At 32.9% G+C, this 24948-nt stretch overlaps 1 protein-coding gene across 10 annotated transcripts; it reads right to left on the reverse strand.

The window, feature by feature from the left end:
- Positions 1-1708: 1708 nt before the first annotated feature.
- LOC101896755 (glutamic acid-rich protein) lies at positions 1709-23078 on the reverse strand. 10 transcript variants are annotated; one of them, XR_009344081.1, is made up of 12 exons: positions 22202-23077; positions 17651-17713; positions 16635-16817; positions 15968-16569; positions 13269-13446; positions 11002-11079; positions 10415-10474; positions 10178-10294; positions 6939-7838; positions 3645-3754; positions 2924-3568; positions 1709-2070 (listed from the first exon to the last, which is right to left on the reverse strand). XR_009344081.1 is itself a non-coding variant. In XM_059130766.1 (12 exons), exons 2-12 carry the CDS (start codon positions 22251-22253, stop codon positions 3554-3556), a joined length of 2358 nt encoding a protein of 785 aa, XP_058986749.1. In that variant the 5' UTR covers positions 22254-22494; positions 22777-23077; the 3' UTR covers positions 3348-3553. The 10 variants fall into 10 exon arrangements, 9 of the variants coding, with proteins under 9 accessions (XP_058986749.1, XP_058986748.1, XP_058986751.1 ...); XM_059130766.1 differs by lacking the exon at positions 1709-2070 and having other exon boundaries at positions 3348-3568; positions 22202-22494; positions 22777-23077; XM_059130765.1 differs by lacking the exon at positions 1709-2070 and having other exon boundaries at positions 3348-3568; positions 22202-22554; positions 22777-23077.
- Between the last annotated feature and the right edge of the window lie 1870 nt (positions 23079-24948).

Genomic DNA, 24948 nt, shown 5'->3' on the forward strand with positions numbered 1-24948 from the left:
ATGTATAGAAGTGAGCAATAATAATTTTTGGGAGCAACATCATACTATGGGACTAGAATGGCGGTATGTTTAGGTTACTTTATTCGGAGACATTATGGGTCTTTGTGTTCTTCCAAGAAGAAGGAATTAAAGATTAAGAGATGTGAAACTGTAGTATAGAACCTTAGAAATATCTGCATTAATTTTCTTTGGTATCTTTTCGTAATCCACCTCTTAAGCCGATCCCTCTTACTACTTGAAGATTAATTGCAGTTACATACGTTGTAAAGTCAGCTTCATTATTTTGAGTACAATCTTGTTTGTTGGCAAAACTGGCGTCGAGTAATACTTAACCCCGACAGGCGTCTAGCCACTTCTGCTTGCAGTCGTTGTTAGACTTGAAGGAATTTCCCGCTTCCCGTCGTACCATTTTCATCTAACAGTTGTTATTAGCCTATTCTTTAAACTTTTCAATATTGCTCTTAATTAAAATAAAGGGAAAGCCGGAGTCGCGTATAACTATGAATTGTCTATTACAGTGGATCCTTGGGTACATAACTCAACCACACACGAAAATGGGTCTTTAAATTGGGTTGGAGTATTTTCTTGCTGTTTATATCTCCGAAAAGATGTATGGACCTCCTGATTGCTAATTGAACGATGCAATGCCATTTAGAAGTCCATTTATTCCCGAGATTTCAGTAGAAGAGCAACGTGCAGTTAAAGGGATTTTCACATTTACTTTTAGTATTTTATAGCATTCTTTTAGGCGCTCTCCATAATGTTTACAATAACAATATCAGTCGGTTTTTGCCGACAGATGTATACTCCCAGCCTACGATTATTCAAGCTGTTGACCCTTTATAGGGGCGGTTCCGAAACAGTTTGCCAATATTGACCAATTCGTATCTGACCTAAGACGGATATAAATTTTACAACGTGCCAGATTTTGACTATATCGAATACTTCCAATACTTTATATGAGATATTTCTGGAAAATGTGGAAATATGCATTAAGGAAATCGAACATTTATATCCAATTTTATGCGAAATCATAAATTTCGATAAACAATATATTCATATCAGATTTCGTGTTAAGATAAATATTTAGATATAGAAAGTTTGTAATAAATCGCCGACTTGTTTCGCAAGTTATAACAAAATCTTGAACAGATCTTGTGTTGATGGAAATATTGAGATGTACCAAGTCTGAATGGGATCGGATGTTAATTTCGCGTTTTATGAGCTTCATTGATATTCAAATTTCTGGCCTTTTGTGAGGGAGGTATCAGAAGTAGTGGACCGATATATCCCATCTTCACATTCATTTTTGTTATTGAAGAGTTTGACCCTTTGTGAGGGAGCCACCAGAAGGAATGGTCCCAACTTTATCATCATTCTAACAGATCTTGTGCTGATAGAAACATTGAAATTTGCCAAGTCTAAATGGAATCGGACGTTAATTTCGTGGGAGAGGTTCCATACGGAGTGGACTGATATATACCATATTCACACCAGACTTTGGGTGAATAAAAATATTGTCATTTTTGCTTACTTCGGATTTTGTGATCGTTTTGGTTATTAAAAACTTTGACCCTTTGTGAAGGTCCCAACTTTATTTGAAAATGTCGACATTTTGTGGGGTAGGTATGAGAAGGAGTGGATCGATTTTGACCATATCGCATATATTCATGCATATATTCTGCAAAAGAAAAAAAAAACGCATTAGTTAATGAAATGTCTTTCTTGATTTATTCATTTAAAAAAGTGAACATATAATCAGATGTTTACACTTGTACAAAAGTCGTCGGTATTTTCTTAAATTAATTGACCATGAATCTAGATTTTCTTCTTCATCATTTTCTTAACATATTTTACAAATACCTTTTGAGATACATTTTTTTTTGTTGAGAATAAAATAAAATAAAAAATATAAAAAATAAGGAAATAATTCAATATATGCCGATTTCCTCAAATTCTGCCATGACCAAAGTAGTAACTTTTTTCCGTCTTTTGAAAAGAATCAATTTGTAATGACATTGTCTTTTACTTGTCTAATACACACAGTCGGCGCCTATTTAAAACTAGGATCTGAAAGTGAGAGATAATGAAAAAATAAAAATCGTTAACATTTTTAATCCAAAAACGTGTATGGCAGAAGAATACAGGTAGTCGCATCGTCGCAGCTGCCGGGACAATGAACTGTCAAACCAATTTTGAAATTAAATATTTTAAATGAAAAGTTAATGAAAAGTTATTAAAATAGTAAAAAATTGAATGCCACAACAACCTCCGATTGGTGTCGTATAAGAAAACTTATAACAAGTTACTAATTTTTGAAAAAGAAAAACATTTTAGAATTTTTGACGTATCAACGCTTGGGAACATTGATATGTCAAAATTTTTAAAATGTTTTATGAAAAATAAGTGGATTTTTAAATGTTTTTTATACGAAGCAAATCGGAGGTTGTTATAATATGAATTTTTCAATAATTTTTACAAATTTTAATAATTTTTCATTCAACATTTTCAATTCCAAAATCTGTTTGACAGTTCATTGTCCCAGCAGCTGTGTCGATGCAACTACCTATATTCTTCTACCATGAAAAATATGCATGGCAGAAGAATACAGGTAAATGCATCAACGCTTGGGACCATTGATATGTCAAAAAAAATTTAAACGTTTTTTTAATATAAGTAGATTTTTATATGTTTTCTTATACTACGTCATTCGGAGGCTATTATAATTCGCATTTTTCAACAATTTTTATAAACTTAAAAAATTTTTCATTGAACATTTTCAATTCCAAAATCGGTTTGATAGTTCACTGTCCCAGCCCCTGTGTCGATACAACTACCTGTATTCTTCTACCATGAAAAATATGGGTTTGTAAAAGCACGTTTACATACAAACCTATATTCGGGTTAACTCTGACAAACTTACCCAAAAACAAGGCATATATAATGGCGTCTGAAAGGTGCTCCTCTATTTTTTGTAGTGCTCTTTTTGGGGGTGAAATCCAACTTCTAATACTTCTGTGTGTGTACTGGTACATTGAATTTGGATATTTTTATTTTTAATGTTAGTAAATAAATTGCACAGTGATTGTCATGGGATATTTAAGTGTGTAGTATTAAAGCGGAAATTCAGCAGGGTTTTATACATATTTTGAGTTTTTAATCATATTAAGAAACAAAAAACTACAAAATTAAATCGATATTCATTTTAAAAAAATTCCACATATAAAAGTGGGTGTGTTTACATGGAATTTATTTCGAAAAAAATCAAAATGTAAAAACAAATATCAAGTTAATTTTTATTGTGGCAAACAAAAAACAAAATGCAACACTAAGACCAAAGATTGTGGTTATGTTTCTTCGTTTTCTTTTTTTTTCATTTATGTGTATTATGCGTCTATCTAATTAGTTCATTTAAAATACAAAAATATTTGATTTAATTTTTAGGGCTTTGCGCATTGTTTTCTTCTTATAAACTACACAAAAAATAAATATTTTTCATGAAAAAAAATAACAAAAATTAAACAAATGGTAGGCATTATGGCTGGGTATATTTCTAATGGTAATTAAACTGTCAAATAGAAAAAAAGATGAGAAAATATAAAACTATTATTCAAATCAAATTCAATGGGCTATAGATGTCATACCTCTCGCATCATTTCTCTGTTGGCTCTTCGCAATTCTTGCTCAAAAAACTCATCATCATCAGCTTCAAATGATTGTGGACCACCACCGCCGCCAGACTTGGGTTTTATTTCTGGTTGAAAGGAAATAATAATTTATGTAAACTATTAGTCTCATTTTTTAATATATTAAATATAGTGATTATGTTAATTTTTTAATTAATTGCCTGATTTGCATAAAATCAAGGCCCAATTAACTATTACATAAGTCATCGCGATAAAGAGCATCAATGTAAACGTGACCTAAAATCCATTGCAATTGAATTCTAGTTCAGTTGTCAAAATTTTATGCCTATTAAAAAAACTGCAACACTCAGCAAAAAGTGTCAAAAATGTCCTCATATTGACAATTACTTTACCAAACATTTGATAAAAAAATAATAACAAACGTTGAAAGTTCTTATGTTTGCAGATTTTATGATTATTTGCAACATACATTTTGATTACATTTATTTACATTTTTTGCTGTCATTAACATGTCAAATTCGATGTTTGTCAGTTGCCCTCATTTGCTCGCCCAAAATCGAGTTGAAAAAAATATTTCTAAAGAGAACATACAAATAGTGGAAGAGAGAGACATTATCAATGGAAGTTAAGGTGTAAGTTCATAAAAAGCTTGAAGTCATGGCTAGGCATATAAAGGTAGAATTATAATGAAAGACGATGGTAGGATTTTAGTGCGGTTCTGTAATCCCTTTATGAAATGTGCCTAGTCATGACTTCAAGCTTTTTATGTACTTGCACCTTTAACACTTTCCAGCTATTTGGAGTAAGGGAACGGATTTTTGAGCAAAAGTGGCAAAGGTAGTAGAAACTTTTTAGTTCTGGAATATAATTAATTTGACCATGGTAGAAGAATAAAGGTATGTCAAATATATATGTCAAAATATGTAAAAAGTTTTTTTTTTTTTAAATAAGTAGGATTTTATAAGTTCTCTTATACGATACCTATCAGAGATTGTTATAATATGCATTTTCAAACATTTTTGATTGATTTGAATAGATTTTCCATGGTAAAATTAAGAATGTAAAGTCATTTCAAATAAGCATTCCCATCTTTGTATTTTCAGTAATTTACCTTGTCAAATTTCACGGCATAGAAAAAAGGCTCCCATCTCTGATTTTTTAATATACACTGGATTTATAAATATAAATTTTGACAATGAGATGTTGCCAAATGGAAAATTTTGAAAAAATTGTAAACATATGATTACACGACTTTACCTTCTTAATTCTACCATCAATTTTTCATTTAAAATTTTCAATTTTAAAATTGGTTTGACAGTTCATTGCCCCATCAGCTGTGTCGATGCAACTACCTGTATTCTTCTACCATGTAATTTGTCTATATAAAACACACATTTAATTTATCGTAAAGGGCTAAGTACATAAGAAGCTTGAAGTCATGGCTATTTTGTGACATTTCACAAAGGGATTACAGAGCCGCACTAAAATCCAGCCGTCGTTTTCCATTATAATTTGACATTAATATGCCTAGCCACGACTTCAAGCTTCTTATGTACTTAGCCCTTAAGAGTATGTTTAGACTACTCAATTCACTCGATTTAAAAAGTCTATTCCATAGCGTATACGTCACGTAAATTGTATTTATAAATCCAATGGATATTATTATTCGATTTACTGTAATAGCTCAATCAATATGGTTAATTAACAAAAAATGAATGTAAACACGCTATAACTTTTACTAGTGCTCTGTTACAGAACCTGCAAGATCTTACTAATTTTGCAATTTTTTCCGATATCATAAAGGAAAAATTGGGTTTCGTAGTAAAAACTTTTACATTCTTGCAGTTCTGGAGCAGACCATAAATTTTCTTATCAAAATAATAGCGCGTTAAGTAAAAACCTTTAAAAATCTTTACCCGGTTTAATATTGATAAAAAATTTTTATAATTTTTCATTCAAGATTTTCAATTTCAAAATTGGGTTGACAGTTCATTTTCCCAGCAGCCTTTATTATTCTACCAAGTAAAATGTTTTATGATTGGTCAATTATGACGGATAACCCGAATAAAGATTTGAAGGTAAAAGTATTCAAAGACATAGAAGTGTAAAGATAGGACAAGACAGAGTCAAAATATGGCAACCCTGTGAAAATACCTCTGTTGTTATGATATCGTAACAACATAGTTAGCAATGTTATGCGATTTAAACCGCTAAGGCAATATGCAATTAATTTGGAATGTCTATAGAATAGAATTTTGAAACCTAATTTTTGGATTTTTTAAACTTTTGTTTGTCATTTATTTCTATAAATGTGTTTTTTTTATATTAAAATATTCCTGTCATGAACTGTTATATAGATAGAAAAGACACAAACCATTTGCTCAGAATGCATTTTGTCTAGTCTTTACCATTTTAGGTCTTTGAAGTATTTTCAAGTCGTGTACACACTATCAAACATTTTTGATGAACACTCGATGAGTGCTAGCATTTGATGGAAGGACTACTTCCGAGGAAATTATCACACACTCGCGTATGTTTTTCTTTATTTATTTGGTTACATTGAGATTGTATTTTTTAAAAAAATATATAAACTTTATGTATATATTTTTACCAAATGTTGTAAATGTTTACACAACAAACAAACAACACTTTTGATTAAATTATATTTTTCCATGAAAATAGGGTTCGCTGTGATCAAAAAAGTACGCATGTACTTCAATTGTGTATTTCATAACTGAAATGTCGTCCATGTATCACACGATATGTGCTTCTTCTAACTTCCTCTTCTTCTAACTTCTACACATAGAAAATTTAATATTACCTATTTAAAAAACATCACATCTGATAGAGCCTTAAGAGAGACTGATCGAAAATACATGCGTTTCTTTAGAAAACATAAATAATTTTCGATGTTGTTTACATGGTAAACCCCGTTCTTTACATTTTCATAGATTGTAATTAGTTTTTTCCATAAGTGTCAAATAAAACGTCTCTAGTCAAACCGGCTACATTGTCCGATCTTAAAAAAAATCATATTGCTCTTACTTAAAAATCAAACTTACACAAACAACTTATAAAACAATTAATCCTAATATGTGTGAATGACAGTGAGTATGCCACGATATTGGTGTGATTATTTGTTTTGTTTTCCGGATTGGACGCCAATTCAAGGGGTTGTACAGTTAAGAAATGAGTAACTTTTTAAGAGAGTTTCTTCATGTGGTTTGTTGATGGTTAAAGTGCATGTATATTACATAGAAATATATATAGACATAGATTATTAGTAATTACGTGTCCATGTAGGATCGTCGGGATCTTCATCACTTTCGTATTCTTTAGCTGGCAATTTGCCATATTTCGCCTCTAAACGATTCATTAGTTCGGTATCATCAATATCGGATATTTCTTGTTCTTCATCGTCTAATTCTTCGTCATCAACATCATCATCTAATAGATCATCATCGTCCAATTCTTCGGAGTCTTCATCCTGGCCTTCTTCGTCATCGTAAATATCATCTTCGTCATATTCGATATCTTCATCTTCCGGTCGATAATCCATGTCATGGGTAACCTCTTTGGTTTTGCCGGTTTGTTTTATGTCTTCCACCATGTCATGAGATTGGAAATCAGTTTTGGGTGGTGAAAACTTCTTTTCCTCAATTTTAGGTGGGGAATATTTGCTCTCTTGAACTTTGGGTGGGGAATAATTTGTCACCTCAACTGTAGGCGGTGAATATTTATCCATCACAGGTTTAGATGACAACGATGATGCTTCGGGCACAAAAGTTACAGCTTTTTCTTGTTGATATTTTGGCATGGAAGCCAATCCCATGCTTGACGTTTGCACCCAATCTGTCTGGGGTTTTGTGTTATTAGTAGAAGTAGGTGTGGTAGCAGAATTATTAGATGTTGTCGTGTTAAATGGTGTCTGGTATGGTGATCGATACGAATATGTTTCAGGTTCTGTTGTTGGTTGTGTCATATTGTTGTGTTTTTGTTGCTGTTGTGGTTCATCCTCTTCATCCTGTTGATAATCTTTTGGCCTATACATGGCATTGAGCTCTTCAAAAGTTTCCGGTTTGTAAACATTCTCACCAGAATCCACTTCATCCTCTTCGCCAGGCTGTTCTTCTTCGATGTCATCAATGTATTCTATCTCTTCTTCGATTTCAATTTCTTCTTCGGAGAATTCTTAAAGCATATTTGTGGAGGGAGAAGTTACGGAAAATGTTTAATTTTCTTCTTAATTTTTCGATTTTCATGTATTGTTTTGCAAAGAGAAATGCATGAACCTGAAAACTTGTTTCGACGGCAGTACAATGGAAGAAAGGACAGGAAAAAGTTTACATTTTTTAAGCAATCATATTTTTGTTCTCATTCACAGAATAATTGTCAAATGAATAAGTTTAAAACATGATTGCTGTACTATACACAGTACCCTTCACTACATATTTAACTCAACGGATTTTTGGCAAGTCTCCGAATTGATCATGAAATAAAAAAAATTGCTCCTATTCTCCCTTAAGAGCATGCTAAGTAAATCTAAATTAAAAGTGTAATTATTTACCTAATATAACCGATTTTCCCCAGCGTTTGCCCAATTGTTCCAAATCAGGGTTGTATTTCACTGCCACATGCTCTTTGGTCCCATAGTTGTAGTCAATGTCTATCATTATTCAATGACAGTAAATTAATTAGTTTTTGATATCATAATCGCAACTATATATTAGGTCAATTGGCTATTTTAAATCCATGGTAAGCAAGTAAACCCAGTGTAAATTGAGTATGTTGCCGACCAAAATAAAATATTTTATAAATGGCCTGTCGCCATGTCCCTTGACTAATTAACTACTGTTATGCGTCGTAGGAACCCAACATAAAGAGTAATGCCATTACAGACGTTGCTTGTAGTGTAGTAACGCCACTATGGTAAAAGAATAAAGGTAGATGCATCCACGCATCATTGATATGTCAAAAAATGTTAAATGTTTCTTCAAGCCTTTGTGGGTGAGGTACCAGAAGGGGTTGACAGATGTATATCATCTTCACAACAGATCTCGTGTTAGCAAAAATGTTTGTATGTGGGACATTTGAGGAGATGGATGATTATTTCGCTTTCTTTGAACGTTTTCTATTTCAAAATCTTGAACTGTATGTGGGGAGGCACCAGAAGGAATGGTCCGATCTCTACCATCTTTATAACAGATCTGATGGAAATATTGGAATGTATCAAGTCTGAATGAAATCGGATGTTAATTTTGTGTTTTATGAGTTTCATGGATACTCAAAATGTTGACCCTTTGTGGGGGTAGGTACCAGAAGGAGTGGACCGATGAATTCCATCTTCACACCAGACCTTGGGTTAATAAAAATATTGTGATGTGTGTGTACTTTGAAGATGTACAATGAAGACACATTTTATAAGAGGTATAGTTATTTAAAATTTTGACCCTTTGTGGGCGAGGTACTGAATGGGGTCGACCGATACTGTCAATTTTCCTACCTGATCTAGCACTGATGAAAATATAAGAATTTGCAAAGTTGGACCAAAGTAGGATTATCATTTCTCTTGTTGTGCAGTAGATTATTTTCCTTGAAAATGTTGACATTTTGTGTGGGTGGTACCAGGAGGAGTAGACCGATATTACCCATCTCCGAACTCGGTCTAAGTTTGACAATAATATTATGATGTACCAAATTTGGATCAAATCGGGTACTCCCTATGAGAGTTATCGTGAGCACCGCTACATCAACTCCAAATGTCCTGAAACGGATTTGGTCCAAAGTAACCTAGAGTCTACAATCGTTATTGCGATGAGGCACGTTTTGTTATCAAATGATATAATCCCCTTTCTAGCCATATGACTGAGGGTATAAAAATATGATTAAACTTTCGTTAATTAGCGAGAATTTTCGACAATTTAGCGGCCATATAAAATAGTCGGTAAGTCCTATTTCTGCTTTTGAGATTTGCGCCATAGTTGTTTTGCCAAATGCTGCTCGTTTACTTTTTGCAATATAAGTAAGAGTAAATGTTCCTGTGTTAAATGTAAATTTTTAATGAGCATATGTAAAATCTGACAGGCCCTGATGCATTGTTATTGCTTTTTTCCCGAACACGTATACAAACAAAAATTGAGGTGAGAATACATAAAACGATTTTCTGACTGGCTTAAGTCATCGGCTGGCTTCTTAGTAAAAAAACAAAGGAACTTTAGGTTGCCTTAGTTCAATTTCGGCCCATAATTTATGCTTGTTAACCCTACGCTCCTTTGTTTTTTTTGTTAAGAAGCCAGGCAATGACTTGAGCCAGTCAAAAAAGCGCTTTGTGTACTCTCACCTTTAACCTTTGATTCTGTTTTTACAAAAAAACAGTTGATATCACTATAAGGTCAAAGCCTGAATTCAGCTCCTGTGTGGCCTTATGATACTAGCCTTCGTCAAACATTAATTTTACTGATTATTATAAAACACATATTCAGGTCCATGCCATTTTCTCTTTGCAAAACTTTTTCTCGATTATAATTAACCATTTTCAGGTAAATATTCATCCATATCGTTGGCATCCTCCGGTATTTCTTCTTCGGGTGAAGCAATGGTAAGACGACGTTTCATAAGGATTTCGGTAGCGGCTGGATCCTCATCGTCTTTAAAAGTGTTTAGATTTTAAAAATGTTTAAATAATAAATTTTAATTAAATTTACGCTTCAATGTCAACAATAACAAAAATGTTAACATTTATAATTACACAATGGCAGCATACATACATACACAATGGCTTTTAGCGGTATAATGGTGCGAGCATAAAATATTAAATAATTCAAAAACTATAAAAAATAAAAAATCAATTTTATATTTTTTTACAATTTGTAAAACAATAACTAAAGTGGTATTAGTGGTGTAAGAAAGTGCAAAATTTTGAAATAGAAGAAAGACTAGATTTTATACAACAGCAAATTAGTTATATATTTTCACTTTGTATTAGTCCTGATAAGTTTTTTTCCATTGATATTTATACTAATCCACAACATTTACATGCGGACATAAAGAATGCAATGAGAATAGTTTATTACACCGCCCGAGAAGAATAGGTCTGTTGAGCGTTGCATTGACGCCTGAGCTTTTCCTAACACCAGGCTTAAGGCAATGCCCAACGGCCCCATTCTAATCGAGTCAGTGTGGTTTGTTTTGTTTTTCTAATTTAGGTTAAATAGAAATTTAGACAAGAAGCTTTAAGCTTGTAATTTTCAAGCGCATAGTCTCCACTGTTTTATGACTGACTGTATTATTATGGCAAAGATTAAACGAACATTGATAAAAAAACGAACATTTGAAATGAACTTCAAAAACTCACTTGTAACTGGTGTTTTCTTAAGCAAGACTAGACGCGCAACTAACGCTAGGGCCAGGCCAATGCCAATTTTTAATGTCACTGCAAAAATAGTGTTTTAAATACAAATGTGAGTGGAGTTCATAACTATTTCTATTTGTTTTCTTCTATTGCTAATATTTGCACTTTCTTGTCTAATCTAGGCTTGTACAAAACTCTTAAAATGTAAACTAATGGTAATCTTAATTTAAAAACAAATTTGACATTTATATATTTACTTCTACGGCGTCTATTATGATATGTGCGTTAAAAGTCATCATTTTATACTAAGTTCACACGTTACTAAAAAAGGCGTTTGATGCACACAGTTCGCTTGACTCACTAACCAAAGAAAAAAAATTCAACCATCCAAAACTGATAGTGTGTAGCCAACTTAAGATGCCGGTGTAGCGATCGTTTTAGAATACGTTTACACAAAAGTAGTTTATAATGGTAATTTAATGTAAGGTTTATATCAAATAAATCGTGACGGAACACTTTGTTATAACAAAGTGCGCATATCGGACATACATGGTATAAGAATATAGGTAGACGCATCGACACAGCTGCTAGGATAACTACTGTCAAACCAATTTTGGAATTGAAAATGTTGAATGAAAAATTATTCAAAGTCGTTAAAATTGTTGAAAAACGCGTAGTATGATAATATCCGATTGATGTCGTATAAGAAAACATATAAAAATCTACTTATATTTGAAAATACATTTTAATTTTTCTGACATATCAATAGCGTTGATGCATCTACCTGTATTCTTCTACCATGTCGGACATAACAACAATTTATTGTGACGATATAATTGATAACCTCCATTTTTGGATGCACATTGTACGGGCGACTACGCTAAAAAATAAATTACTAAGTAATTATCATTATAAAATGTTTTTCGGTAAACGTTTTCCACAACGATCGCTACACCGGCATCTTAAGCTTAGGAAGTACACTTCAAATGTATCCTGATAGACCAATTATCAATTTAAAAATGATAGCGGCATAAAAGGAGAGACAAATAAGCAACTCCTTTCTTTGTGTAATAAGTTCAAGGTAAAATACAGGGTGAGATGAAAAAACTGCAACCAACTTGAGCACTCCCGCATTTAAATGTGAATAAATCTCATACCATCGCTAGTTACCGTGAAGTGGAAGAAAACAGCAACACCAGCGGAAATGGTTCGAGAAGTAAAGAAGCGCCTTAATCAAAACACGCGTCGCAGTGGCCGAAAAATGGCTCGTGAGCTGAACATATCGCAATATTCCATTCGGCAAATATTGAAAAATGATCTCGGGGTAAAGCTATTGAAATTCAAAAAAGTGCAACAACTTACACCGCAACAGAAAGAAAATAGACTCGAAAGAGCTAAAGAGTTGCTTCGCTTTCGAGGTGAACTGCCGAATTTGGTTTTCTCCGATGAGAAAACCTTCGTTGTCCAGCAGTTTGTAAACAAACAAAAATGATCGTGTTTACTTGCCTAAGAGGTCGGCTGAAAATGTGCACCTTCGGCTGGCCACCAGAACTCAAGCGCCGGTCATGGTGATGATGTGGCCACCATAACAGCCGATGGTCGCTCTCCGCTCATATTAATCGGCCGTGACATCAGAATAAATGCCGAATATTATCGCGAAAATATTCTGGAGGGTGTATTAAAGGCTGCAGACCTTGGACATTCCAACAGAACTCAACACCATCGCACTCAGCATGCACCACCCAAGAATGTTGATAAAATGAGGTTCCTCGCTTCATTTCCTGATACCAATCCGTTTGACTATTGTGTCTGGAGTATATTGGAAAACAAGGTTGGCACTAAAAAATACCAAAGTGTCGATCACCTAAAGCAAGAGCTTCGCCGGGAATGGGCCAAAATACCGCAGAGTAACATTCGGGCAGCATGTGACGGTTTAATTGGCCGTTTGAAGGCCATATTTCGTACCAAAGGTGAACTCTTTGAACAAATCTAAACTTATTCTAAAATTTGATGCTATTTCCGACGTTTTTTGCTTTCATTCAATAAAATTTAAAAAACAAAAAATTATGTCGTTTGACTTTGTTGCAGTTTTTTTATCTCACACCGTAATAAATTTAAAGTAAACGAACTGGCTGCCACGAAATACCACATCGCTTATGTGCCTTCCCCTTAACTCTCTCATTCCCCCATTGCTTGTTTATACCCATGCCCATTTGTCATTTTTATTGCCTGCCCAACATAACCATCTACAACTACAGTGTCAAACTTACGTGACGATGCCCATGAAGTTGCCAATTCTTCTTCATTTTCGTCATTTTCAATTGAGGCTGGATTATTTTTAGCCTCAGCTTCAGCCTGTTGGCGAGCTTTCTCTTTTAATAGCTCCAATTCGGCAGCATCATTATCGACAATATTCTCAATAGAATCCATATTTGTGTCTTCTTCATCCTAAATAGATGTAAATAGATTTGTTTAATATACTTTTGTTTGTTTAAAAAAACTTTTAGCGTTGCAAAGCGGATCAAAATCTGTTGCAGAATGTCATGCTTACATTGAGCTTAATTATCACGTTAAAAGTCTCCAATGTAAACATAATCGAAATCGTGGCGATGGGAGAGTTTTCGTAGAAGAATACAGGTAGATGCATCAACGTCTGGGAACATTGATATGTCAATGTTAATGTTCTTTTAAATATAAATAGATTTGAGATATTTTCTTATACGACGTCATTCGGAGGTTATTATAATTCGCGTTTTTCAACAATTTTTACAAACTTAAATATTTTTTCATTCAAAATTTTCAATTCCAAAATTGGTTTGACAGTTCATTGTCCCATCAGCTGTGTTAATGCGACTATCTGTATTCTTCTACCATGTTTCCAACGTTATAATGAATTTATGTTGTGTTTACAAATGACAAGACTATTCAGTTAATGTATTAGTTGTTAATAAACCAAAAATTGTATAAAAAACCTAGTCGTACACTAATGACGCGATGGCTAAATAATGGAAAGGAAAAAAACTCCAATCCGATTGGTGATTTTCAAATGTTTAATATATTTGGTAGAATTCAGAAGGTAAAGTCATTTGAAATAAGCATATCCATCTCTGCATTTCTATTATTTAACTTGTCAAATTTCACTGTCTAGAAATGTTTGTCTAAATGTTCAATTTACAATGGTTTGATAAATATAAATGTTGACAATAAGATGTCAAATAAATATGTGATTACATGGCATTACCTTCTTAATTCTACCATGGTATTTAGGTAAATACATGGTAAAGTATGGAGGTAAAACATCATCGTAAAACTACTGAAATACAGTCCTGAGGCTATGTCCGGTTTCTGTCAGACTATTTAGACTACGTTTACATTGCAGAATCTTATCCGTATTTTCACCATACTACATTTGCAACTTTCATCAGTATTAAAAGAAAAGAAACAAAGTAACAATTTATTTGATCTATTACTTCGTTCCCTTTCTTTTTTATGAGTTAAATGTTGCAGATACAGTAAAGTGTAAACACGGCTCTAGCTTTAATTGTGGATTTAATTGAATTTCAGCTGTCAATTCCATTGCGAATACGTCAAATATTATATCCGTTGAATTTGACACTTTACCTTTTAAAATCTCAGGTTTTGACAGCTTTTGACAACTTGATGACAATTCAATCACAATAGAATTGGGTTAAGTAGTATTTACATGCATGCTTTTTAAATTGGTCGTTATGGAGGGGTTATCGTGTAAATCCACTGGATTTCAAATGTCAATTCAATTGCGATACGTCAAGTAATGTCCACTGGATTAATGACGATTTACGTGACGCATACGCTATCGAATTGATATTTAAAATCGAACGGATTTTGTAGTCTAAACGCGCATAAGTTATTTCAGATAAAATATTTGGAGTCGAATTGAAATATAGATTCGGTGGGTCTTTAATCTTTTATTAGGTTGCAGTTACGTAAAGAGCTTTCTTTACTGGCTTAAAGGTGAGAGTACATAAATGGATTTTTTGACTGGCTTAAGTCATTGGCTGGCTTTTTTCTTCAGAAAATATTAAAGGAGCGGCGGGACAAAATGGAACTTAGTCAACCTAAAACTCCGTTATTCCTCTACGAAGTAGCCAACCTATGACTTAAGACAGTCAAAGAAGCGTTTTATGTAGTCTCACTTTAAGTCAACGACTGGCTTCTTCGTAAGAGAACAAATGCTCAAAAGGTGAACAACTTTAATTATGGTTGGAAACCTAAAACTCATGTCATCGAAATGCTCAAAAGGTGAACAAGTTTAATTATGGTTGGAAACCTAAAACTCATGTCATCGGCTGGCTTTTTGGTAAAAAACAAAGAAGTTTAAGGGTGAGAATACATAAAAAGATGTTTTGACTGGCTTAGTCATCGACTGGTTTCTTTGTAGGAGAACATATAATCAAGAGGTGAACAAGTTTAATTATGAGTCGAAATCGAACTATGTTAACCTAAAAGTTAAGTCATCGGCTGGCTTCTCCGTAAAAGAGCAAAGAAATTTATAGGTGAGAATACATAGAAAGCTTTTTTGACTGGCTAAAGTCATGGGATGGTTTCTTCGGAAAATATCAAAGGAGCTTAGGTTCAAAATCGAATTAAGACAACCTAAAACTTCTTTGTTTCTTTACGAAGAATCCAGGCGATGACTTAAGCCAGTCAAAAAAGCTTTTTATGTATTCTCACCATTAGGTTGACTTAGGTAGATGCTAGCCAGTAAAACAACATGCTCTATATGTTCTCACCTTAGAAATGATTTGGACTTGAACATAGGATAGCCATATTAGATATATCACGAAAAATAGTATCGTCATAAACGAAGTTCTAAATCAAATTGCTCAAAGATTCAATTGAGATTTATTCCAATTTTTGCGTTTCATCTTTTTTGATCTTCGAGAATATGTTTGGAAATAGTTAGAATATATCAAGATTTAAAACTTACATCTTCAAATGTGTCTTCGTCATCGTCAGCCCTTCCCTTGGAAACAGGTTTTGATGATTCGCGAGTAACATTTTCATCGATGTTATCTTCATTTGTAGCATTATCTTCATCGTCAGCTTCATACTCGTCCTCAGCGGTGACATTTGCTTCTTCCTCTTCTTCAGCTGTTACGTTTTCTTCTTCAACTGTAACATTTTCCTCTTCAGCTGTGACATTTTCATCTTCCTCAGCTGTGACATTGTCTTCTTCGGCTGTAACATTTTCATTATCATCTTCCTCTTCCCCCTCCTCTTCATCAGCATCCACATCTTCACCAGTTACATTTTCATCTTCGGCTGTTACATTTTCATCATCATCTTCATCAGCCTCTTCGGCTTCTTCCTGAGTTACATTTTCATCTTCGGCTATCTCATCGGCTTCTTCGCCCTCTGAGACATCAGGTTCTTCTTCAAACGGTTCATCATCATGTTCATCATCGTGATCATCGTCGTGATCTTCTAACGAGCCATGGGCATCATCATGGTGATCATCGTCGGGACGATGTTCATCAACCCAGCCATCAAAATAATTTGAAAATCTTGATTCCGATAATGGTGTATCAACTAAAAAATAAAATTCAAAATTATTTATTGCCCTCAGAAAATTGGCCTGAGATCGAAAAACTTACCATCTGATATGCCACGATTTTCCATTATAATCAAACATACCAGACCCAAAAGTACGGTCATCAATGAAAAGAAGATTATCTTGGCACACCAATGTCCACCAGTGCCATGTTCATGATGTACATGTAAGTGTACATCATCCGATGACATTTTTGTAATGTGTACTCCGTGAGAGGATTCATCATCTGTTTGATAAAAATTGGGAGCATATTATTTATTTGAATTGAAAAAAGCATTATAGAATCTGAAAAAAGCAGTGGATAGGAAATATGAAAAATTCATAGGATCAGAAGGAATGCAAGAAACAAGGACTTATATAAAAAGAAAGCAAGGGAATGCTCCGTTTCCGTGCTAGGAAGAATATAATAAAGTGCAGTAAGCTTTGGACTAAATCTTTCATCCTTTGCATTTTAGGAAAAAATGCGTCTAGGGCCTCCATTCTTGTTTTATGAAAATGTAAAATGAAAACTTTTATGAAGGAAAGAAATGTCAAAAGAAAAATTTTATAAAGGAAATATTTTTCATTTCATATTTTCATAGAACAAGAATCCAGCCCCAGATCAATACCGATCAAATCTTAAATCGTGCCAAATGGCAACACTGTTGTAATTTGTGGCTGATAACAGTGTTGTAATTTTACGTTTCGCGTCAAAGTTACGATTCAAACATTGGTCTGTTTTGACCTTAAAGGTGAGAGCACATAAAACACTTTTCTGAATGGGTTAAGTCATCGGATGGCTTATTTGAAAAAAGAACAAAGGAGCGTAGGGCCTAAATGGGACTAAGTCAACCTAAAACTCCTTTGTTCTTCTACAAAGAAGCCAGTCAAAAAAGCCATTTATGCACTCTCGCCCTGAAGGTCGCATCAAATCCAGCTGATTCCGTTCACTTATATGCTTCGCAGCTTATTCAAAATACAACAAATTAAACCAAAATAAAAATATGGTGCTGGGATTTCAATATTGTTTAACTGGCAAAGGGTAAATATAATATTAATTTATTTTAATGAATGAACTACCTTGCAAACTCGATTTTCGTGAAAAAATCAATTCACCCTCTGATTTGCGATAGTCAAGAGATTCTATTTGTCAGTAGCAGAGAAATAAGAAATATTATGTTAATATTAAAGTACAAAAATAATGCTCTTCGATTTATGGATATTATATAGATTCATGTATTACGAACGGATGGAAAATTATTTAATGAACTATAACCTTATATTAGTTTGACACAAAAACGAGTGTCTTTCAGATGAAATTGACATTTAAAATCCACTGAATCGCCTTTATGTGAACATGTTTTTATTCCCTTAGACTACGTTTACATTAGTCTTTTATTGCGGTAAAATTACACAATCCAGCCTTTCATTGTAAACGTTGTCTACAAACGCATGTTTACATACACGAAATCCAGTGTGTTTTTACTGTTAACTCTAATATGTTTTATATACGTTTTGGAATTAAAACACATAACAAATCCAGTGAATTCAAATTGTCAATTATATTGCGTTTACGTCACATGAAATTCGTTGGATGTGAGAGTCAATTTCATTTCACGTCTACGCAATGGAATTTAGAGTTGAAATCCACTGAATTAAGTAAGTGTAAACGCATGATACAATATGGAGGTAGAACAGCTTTGTAAAATTATAGAAATACAGCCATGAGGCTATGCCCACTTTTTTGTCAGTAATATTCAATGTTATATGCAACAAATTGTTTTGATTAACGTTGTATTTTTCTCCATTTTTAAAATATTTTAAAAAGACGAAAGATGATTGAAATTCCTGGAACTTCTTTAAAAAATATGATCCAAACACTTCAATCTTCATGGCAAAATTGGTTTATATCTAAATGCAATGTAAGTTTCTTCCAATTATTGATTTTGAACATATTTTGTTTTTTAAAACATTACACAAAATTAGCAGAAGTCGGGCACACTAAGTTACATAAGCAGCTTGGCATCATGGCTAGGCATATTAAAATCAAATTATAAGAAAAAAAACGACAACAAGATTCGAGTGCGTCTCTGGCATTCCTTTATGATATGTCACAAAATATGCCATGCGAAGAACTGAAGCTCTCACCATTGAAAACAAATTGTAATCAGCTGGTAGCCATTGCCTTACCTATTTATTGTACCATTTGTAAACCATGGTGCAAGTGCCATGGTTTCAACGTACTTTAAATTTTAAACATGATTTGTCTTAATTATAAACATGATTTGTCTTAATTATAATCAAAGATATAGGCCCGTTCTTCTATCTTTTCTTTATAGTGCAGTTTTGTTATCCCCTACTAAAGGATAAAGTTCACATTTTCGGGTTTTCATTATTAAATAAGCCAGAGATATGCCAAGCTTTTTGTAAAAGTAACTGGTAGTCACTGCATTTTTTCACAATGGCATTTTCATTTTAGTTTAAAAATGGATGTTGTCAATAAAATATTATGACAAATATGTATATTACATGTTATCATGAGGTAACCTTGTATAATTTTGCCATGATCATAACATAAAGGTGTGAGTATATAAGCAGGTTGACATCATGGCTAGGCATATTAATGTCAAATTATAAAGAAAAACGACGGCAGGGTTCGAGTGCGGCTCTGGAATCCCTTTATGATAAGACACAAATTTTGCCATGCGAAAACATGAAGCTGCTTATTTACTCTCACCTTAATAAAATAGCAATCCTAATTCTTTTGTTTTTCGGCTTTTTTATTTTTATCTGCTTTTATCGGCGGGCAAATTGTTTTGTTTAGATAAACCAGCTGATCACTTGCACGTTTTTCATGGTAGAAAAATAAAGGAAGATGCATCAACGCTTGGTCAAATTGATGTGTCAAATTTTTAAAAATGTTTTTCAAAAATAAGTAAATTTGTATGTGTTTTCCTATAGGACGTCAATCTGATTTTCTTATAAAATGCGTTTTATAACAATTTTTACAAATTTTAATAATTTTTCATTTAAAAATTTTTCTTCAAAAATTGGTTTGACAGTTCATTGTCCCAGCAGCTGCGTCGATGGGACTATCTACCATGGGAACATTGATGCGTCAAAAATTTAAAATTTTTTTTTTTTTTTTCAAAAATAAGTAGTAGTAGTTTTCAACAATTTTAACGCATTTGAATATTTTTTTCATTCCAAATTTTCAGTTTCAGAATTGATTTAACAGTTCATTGCCGCAGCAGCTGTGGCAATGCGACTATCTGTATTCTTCTACCATGACGTTTTTGCAGTTAATGCGTCTGTTTACTTTTACAGTTTTCATGCAAAAGAAAACAAAACAGTTTTACTCTCAGAAAGAAAATACTGGACAATTCCTGCAGGAAAAGTAACCCGACATACCTATTGTAGTCTTGAATTGTCGATTAGTTAGCCACAAAAATAAAGAAGTGGCTAAAAGTAAGCTAACATAACCAGGATCAACCCTAAAAATGCGTTAAATTTTTTGAGATTTATCAATTTGTATGTAAACGTGATATAAGAAACGCATCGTCTCAATTGTAATCTTTTCATTGGAAAAGCGATAATACATAAAAGGCTGTTTTGACTGGCTTAAGTCAGCGGCTGGCTTTTTCGTAGAGGAACAAAAGAAGTTTTAGATTGACTTAGTTCGATTTTGGGCCTACGCTCTTTCGTTCTTTCCCGAAGAAGCCAGCCGAGGACTTAAGCCAGTTAAAAAAAGCGTTTTATGTATTAAGACTATGGTTTTCTTAAGTTCTTAAACCGATAGAGGCAAAAGACGAAAGAAATCCTAAAATCCGAATTTAAATTGGCAAAATTTGCCAAGATAATCTAGATTGCGGCTCGCGCATTAAAGCTATTTACCAGTTTAGCTGTGACGTTGAAAGATTGAACAGTTTGCATTATATTTTTGAGCGAAAATCCAGACATTTCATTTATTTTTCGCGCTATTTAAAAAATGAGGGAAAACATGAAAACAACTTGTTGCATATAATTTGGGATGAGTCTGACAGGAAGAGGGCATAGCCTCAGGGCTGTATTTCTGTAGTTTTACGAAGCTTGTACCATGGTATCTGCCATGGTAAAAGAATAGACGCATCGTCACAGTTGATGGGACAATGAACTGTTAGACCAATTTTGGAATTGAAAATTATGAATGGAAAATTATTCAAATTTGTAAAAATTGTTGAAAAACGTATATTATTATAATTTCCGATTAACGTCATATAAGAAAACATATAAAAATCTACTTATATTTGAAAAAAAAAGCATTTTAAATTGTTTGACACATTAACGTTCCCAAGCGTTGATGCATTTACCTATATTATTCTACCATGGTATCTACCAAATAATAAATCTACAAATCTATCAAATAATAAAGTCGTTATTATTTTTCAATTACAAATATGCACATCTTTTATTATTCGTTTATATTTTGTGTTTGTGTTTAGATTGTGTGCGGAAAAACACCAACTGAGTACGTCGCATTTTAAAACCTGGCAAATGAAAATTTACTTTACATTTCAAATCAAAAACGTAAATATTCTTTTATTTCAGAATACGCATTGATAGGCATTCAAAAACATTAAACCTCTGTGAGATTATGCTGCCGTTGTATATGCGTATGTATGTATATACATTCTTAATTCCTTTGTGTACAATAATGATAATATAGAAAAACAAAAAAAGCCGCACAAAACAAAGAAAGGGAAAATATAAACATTGTCTTCTTACATTGAGGAGAATGTTGCAAATCATTTGCAAATGGAAATTTGCCAAAAGTATAAGGAGAACTATATAGTCGTCTTTATCGTGGACACACAAATATGAGTTATGACAAAAATTGACGTTTATAAAGTCAATAGCTTTAATTTAGATTCACTTTTATTTTGGTGTAAAAAGACATTTTGAAGGGATTATTGACCAGGAAATTTTTGACAACGTTAAAAAAGTATTACAAGGTATAACCAGTCAGTCCTTTTGATTATTAAATGCATTCCCACGTTTTGGAACAAAATTACACATGAACTCCTTTAGGGAATTTTATACCAACTTTTCAAGTACTTATCTTTACTACGGCAACTCTGACGGGAAACGATATACCATTTACACAATAAACGTTACCGTTAATCGTTACTTTGACCACAAGTTGGCGGGAAAAACAACGGTAAAAAATAAATCATTTTCTTTCGTTGGTTTCTCTTTTGGCAACACTCTACGAAAACAACGTTCTCAACATGCCTTTCTCTCTCTAGTTTCTCTCACACTTTCTCGATTTAAATGAAAAGTGGACGAAAAGAAAAACACACAACGCAATGTCAACAACAACATCAATATCAGCCATCAGAAAATATAGAATGTGTGTGATGAAAATTAAAAATATAATTTTCATAAAAACTTAAAAAAGTACCAAAAATATTTTTTATATAATAGGGCGCATACGGAAAGTAAAATCAGTCATTTGAGAAGAAAAAATAAAGAAACTATACATTTTTTTTTAAATTCGAAATATTAGACTTAAATTCTACATCCATATGTTTCGAAAGTTTATCGGATACTGAAATAGATCTAAGGGGAAGAAAGGGATATTAACTAACTTACCACGTTTCTTCTTCTTGTCCTTGCGTTTACGTGGTTGCACATCTCCAGACATTTTCGTTGAACTTTATTGGGATGCTTTGAGGTAAATTGAAAACTTGAACTTCCTGCTGTTGGTTTCTGGGTAGCAAATGATAATGACCTGAGGTTTAGAGTAGATCTATTTTTAAATTGTTTCTCACAAACTTTTTGTGCTTGTTTTTTTTCTTGTTGTTTTCCTTTTCTTTCCTGTTCTTTTTCACTTAAATTACATAGTAATTATTCAAAAATTCGTTTTATCTCTTGAGGGTTTGTTACTTCGAAAGAGGGCGGAATATCGATTAATTTTTTTGTGAAACAATTAATTGTCTTTTCCACTATTCGAATAGAATTTGGGGAAAATGAATTAATGTATTCGCCGTCGTTAATAATAAATATAGAAATATATGTATGGGACACAACCGACGTTGAATATATGGTATGTGTGTGTGAGTGTGTGATCGATCTAGTAGCTCCCTGTTGTCTACTTTGTGGTAACACCGATGCAAACGCACACACTTTCACCCGCACGCACACACACTATCGGATTTGTTCCGTACGCTATACTGTTTCTGTAATTCTTCTTGGTCACGATCTTCTTGTTCCGCTCGCGTTCGTTGTCGGTAAACGTCTGATTTTGTTGCGGGCGAATTATGTGAAAATGTTCTTCTTAAATTAAAAATAAGTTTTCTTGTGTCTTCTTGCGAGCATTTGTTTGATTTGTTTTTGCTCAATTCTCTTATGATGGCATGTTGTTCTTGTTATTGTTATGAATTACAGACACGAGAAACGTCCAGGACTCGCATATTTTTCGTTTTTTTCTCCCACTCTCAAAATAAATATTATTGGAATTGTGTTCGAAGTTTATACAGCGCAATATAAGCAAACAAATTTATAAAAAAAGATACAATTTTTAAATTTATTTAAAATGAAATTTCATTTGAATTTACAAAGACGTTTAACGGAAATAGAAAGCAATGTTGCCATATCGATATATTGTACAATGTTTTTGAGGTCATGGTGCAATGAAAAGATGAGGTAGAGCTACCAGTTGATTACAATTTTTTTTTCTAAGTGTGCCTGACTTCTACCAATTTCGTGTATGTTTTTATGGTTTTGAAAAAAAAAAAAACAAAACAAAAAACATAGTAGAAGAATACAGGTAGATGCATCAACGCTTAGAAACATTGATATGTCAAAAAATTGTTTAATGTTTTTTTTTTTTCAAATATAAGTAAATTTTTATATGATTTCTTATATGACGTCATTTGGAGGTTATTATAATTCGCGCTTTTCAACAATTGTTACAAATTTAAATAATTTTTCATTCAACATTTTAAATTTCAAAATTGGTTTATATTTTTCTTTTTTCTACCATGGAAAAAACATACGTTGCAGGGCGTGCGTTAAAGCTACTAACCAGTTATACCATTGAATTAAATATTGAACAGCTTAGATCTTATTTTTTAAAGAAGATCCAGTCATTTCATTGATTTTTTCGCGCTATTTAACTCATTTAAAAATGAGGAAGCGGGCTGTATTTCTGTAGTTCTACGAAGCTGTTCTACCTTCTTATTGTACTACGTTTGAGGTAAAGAACATATGTTTCTGGTTACCATCAAATTTGTAAATTTGAAATGGTTATCATATTTTCTAAAATTACTGCAAATCGTGACTGGAAGTCGCCTGTTAACACAATAGTTCTTTAAAGGAGAGTGGATCGAGAGACAGTTCTTTTACTGTGAGTTTGCAAATGCATGCTGGATAAATTTTCTTCTTGCAATCACTTGGAACTATGAGGCAATAAACATCTTTATTTTGGAAATTGAAAAGCTTTTTACAAGGATTTCCGTTTAATTTCTTAGGGTTTTCTTACAGGAACACAGAAGAATACAGGTAGTCGCGTCGACATAGCTGGCACAATGAACTGTCAAACCGATTTTGGAATTGAAAATCTTGAATGAAAAATTATTGAAAATTGTAAAGAGTGTTGAAAAATACATATCATTACAACCTCCGATTTGCGTCGTATAGGAAAACTTATAATATACTTATATACTCATTTTTTGACAAAACACTTTAAAAATGTTGACATATTAATATTCTCAAGCGTTGTTGGATCTACCTATATTCTTCTACCATGAGGAAGAGTAACTAGACAAACCTGTTTTTAAGAGAAAGAATATGGAAAAGGTGTACTGCGAATGTAACATATATCGTGTGACACATGGTAGAAGAATATAGGTAGATGCATCAACGCTTGGAAACATTGATATGTCAAAATTTCTAAAATGTTTTATGAAAAATGAGTGTATTTTTTAATTTATTTTTATACGACGCAAATCAGAGGTTGTTATAATATGAATTTTTCAACAACTTTTACAAATTATAATAATTTTTCATTCAAAATTTTCAATTCCAAAATCGGTTTGACAGTTCATTGTCCCAGCAGCTGTGTCGATGCGACTACCTGTATTCTTCTACCATGGTGTGACACATGAACGCCATAATTACAACAATTTTTTCTTCGAGAAAATAAAATATGAAATGAAAAAGAATTGTTAATGTATTTCGATACTATGAATAATTCTCGACGTTGCATTCATTTTTCGCGATTTTCTAATAACTAAAAAAAGTTCTTATAACTTTGTTCCGGTTTACATTTATACCCTTAACGTCTGCTTTATACCGACGCCTAAACTACAATATAAATGCATTTAATCAAAATATGA

This window comes from Musca domestica, unplaced genomic scaffold, assembly GCF_030504385.1.
Source record: "Musca domestica strain aabys unplaced genomic scaffold, Musca_domestica.polishedcontigs.V.1.1 8, whole genome shotgun sequence".
Taxonomy (NCBI): domain Eukaryota; kingdom Metazoa; phylum Arthropoda; class Insecta; order Diptera; family Muscidae; genus Musca; species Musca domestica.

Coding starts and splice junctions, on each gene's coding strand:
- LOC101896755 (XM_059130766.1), bottom strand. CDS start 22,253: ATGTCTGGAGATGTGCAACCACGTAAACGCAAGGACAAGAAGAAGAAA. Junction 10,295..10,414: donor CGCTAAAAGCCATTGTGTAT/GTATGTATGCTG, acceptor ACACTTTTAAAG/ACGATGAGGATCCAGCCGCT. Junction 7,839..10,177: donor TGAATATTTACCTGAAAATG/GTTAATTATAAT, acceptor ATATGCTTTAAG/AATTCTCCGAAGAAGAAATT.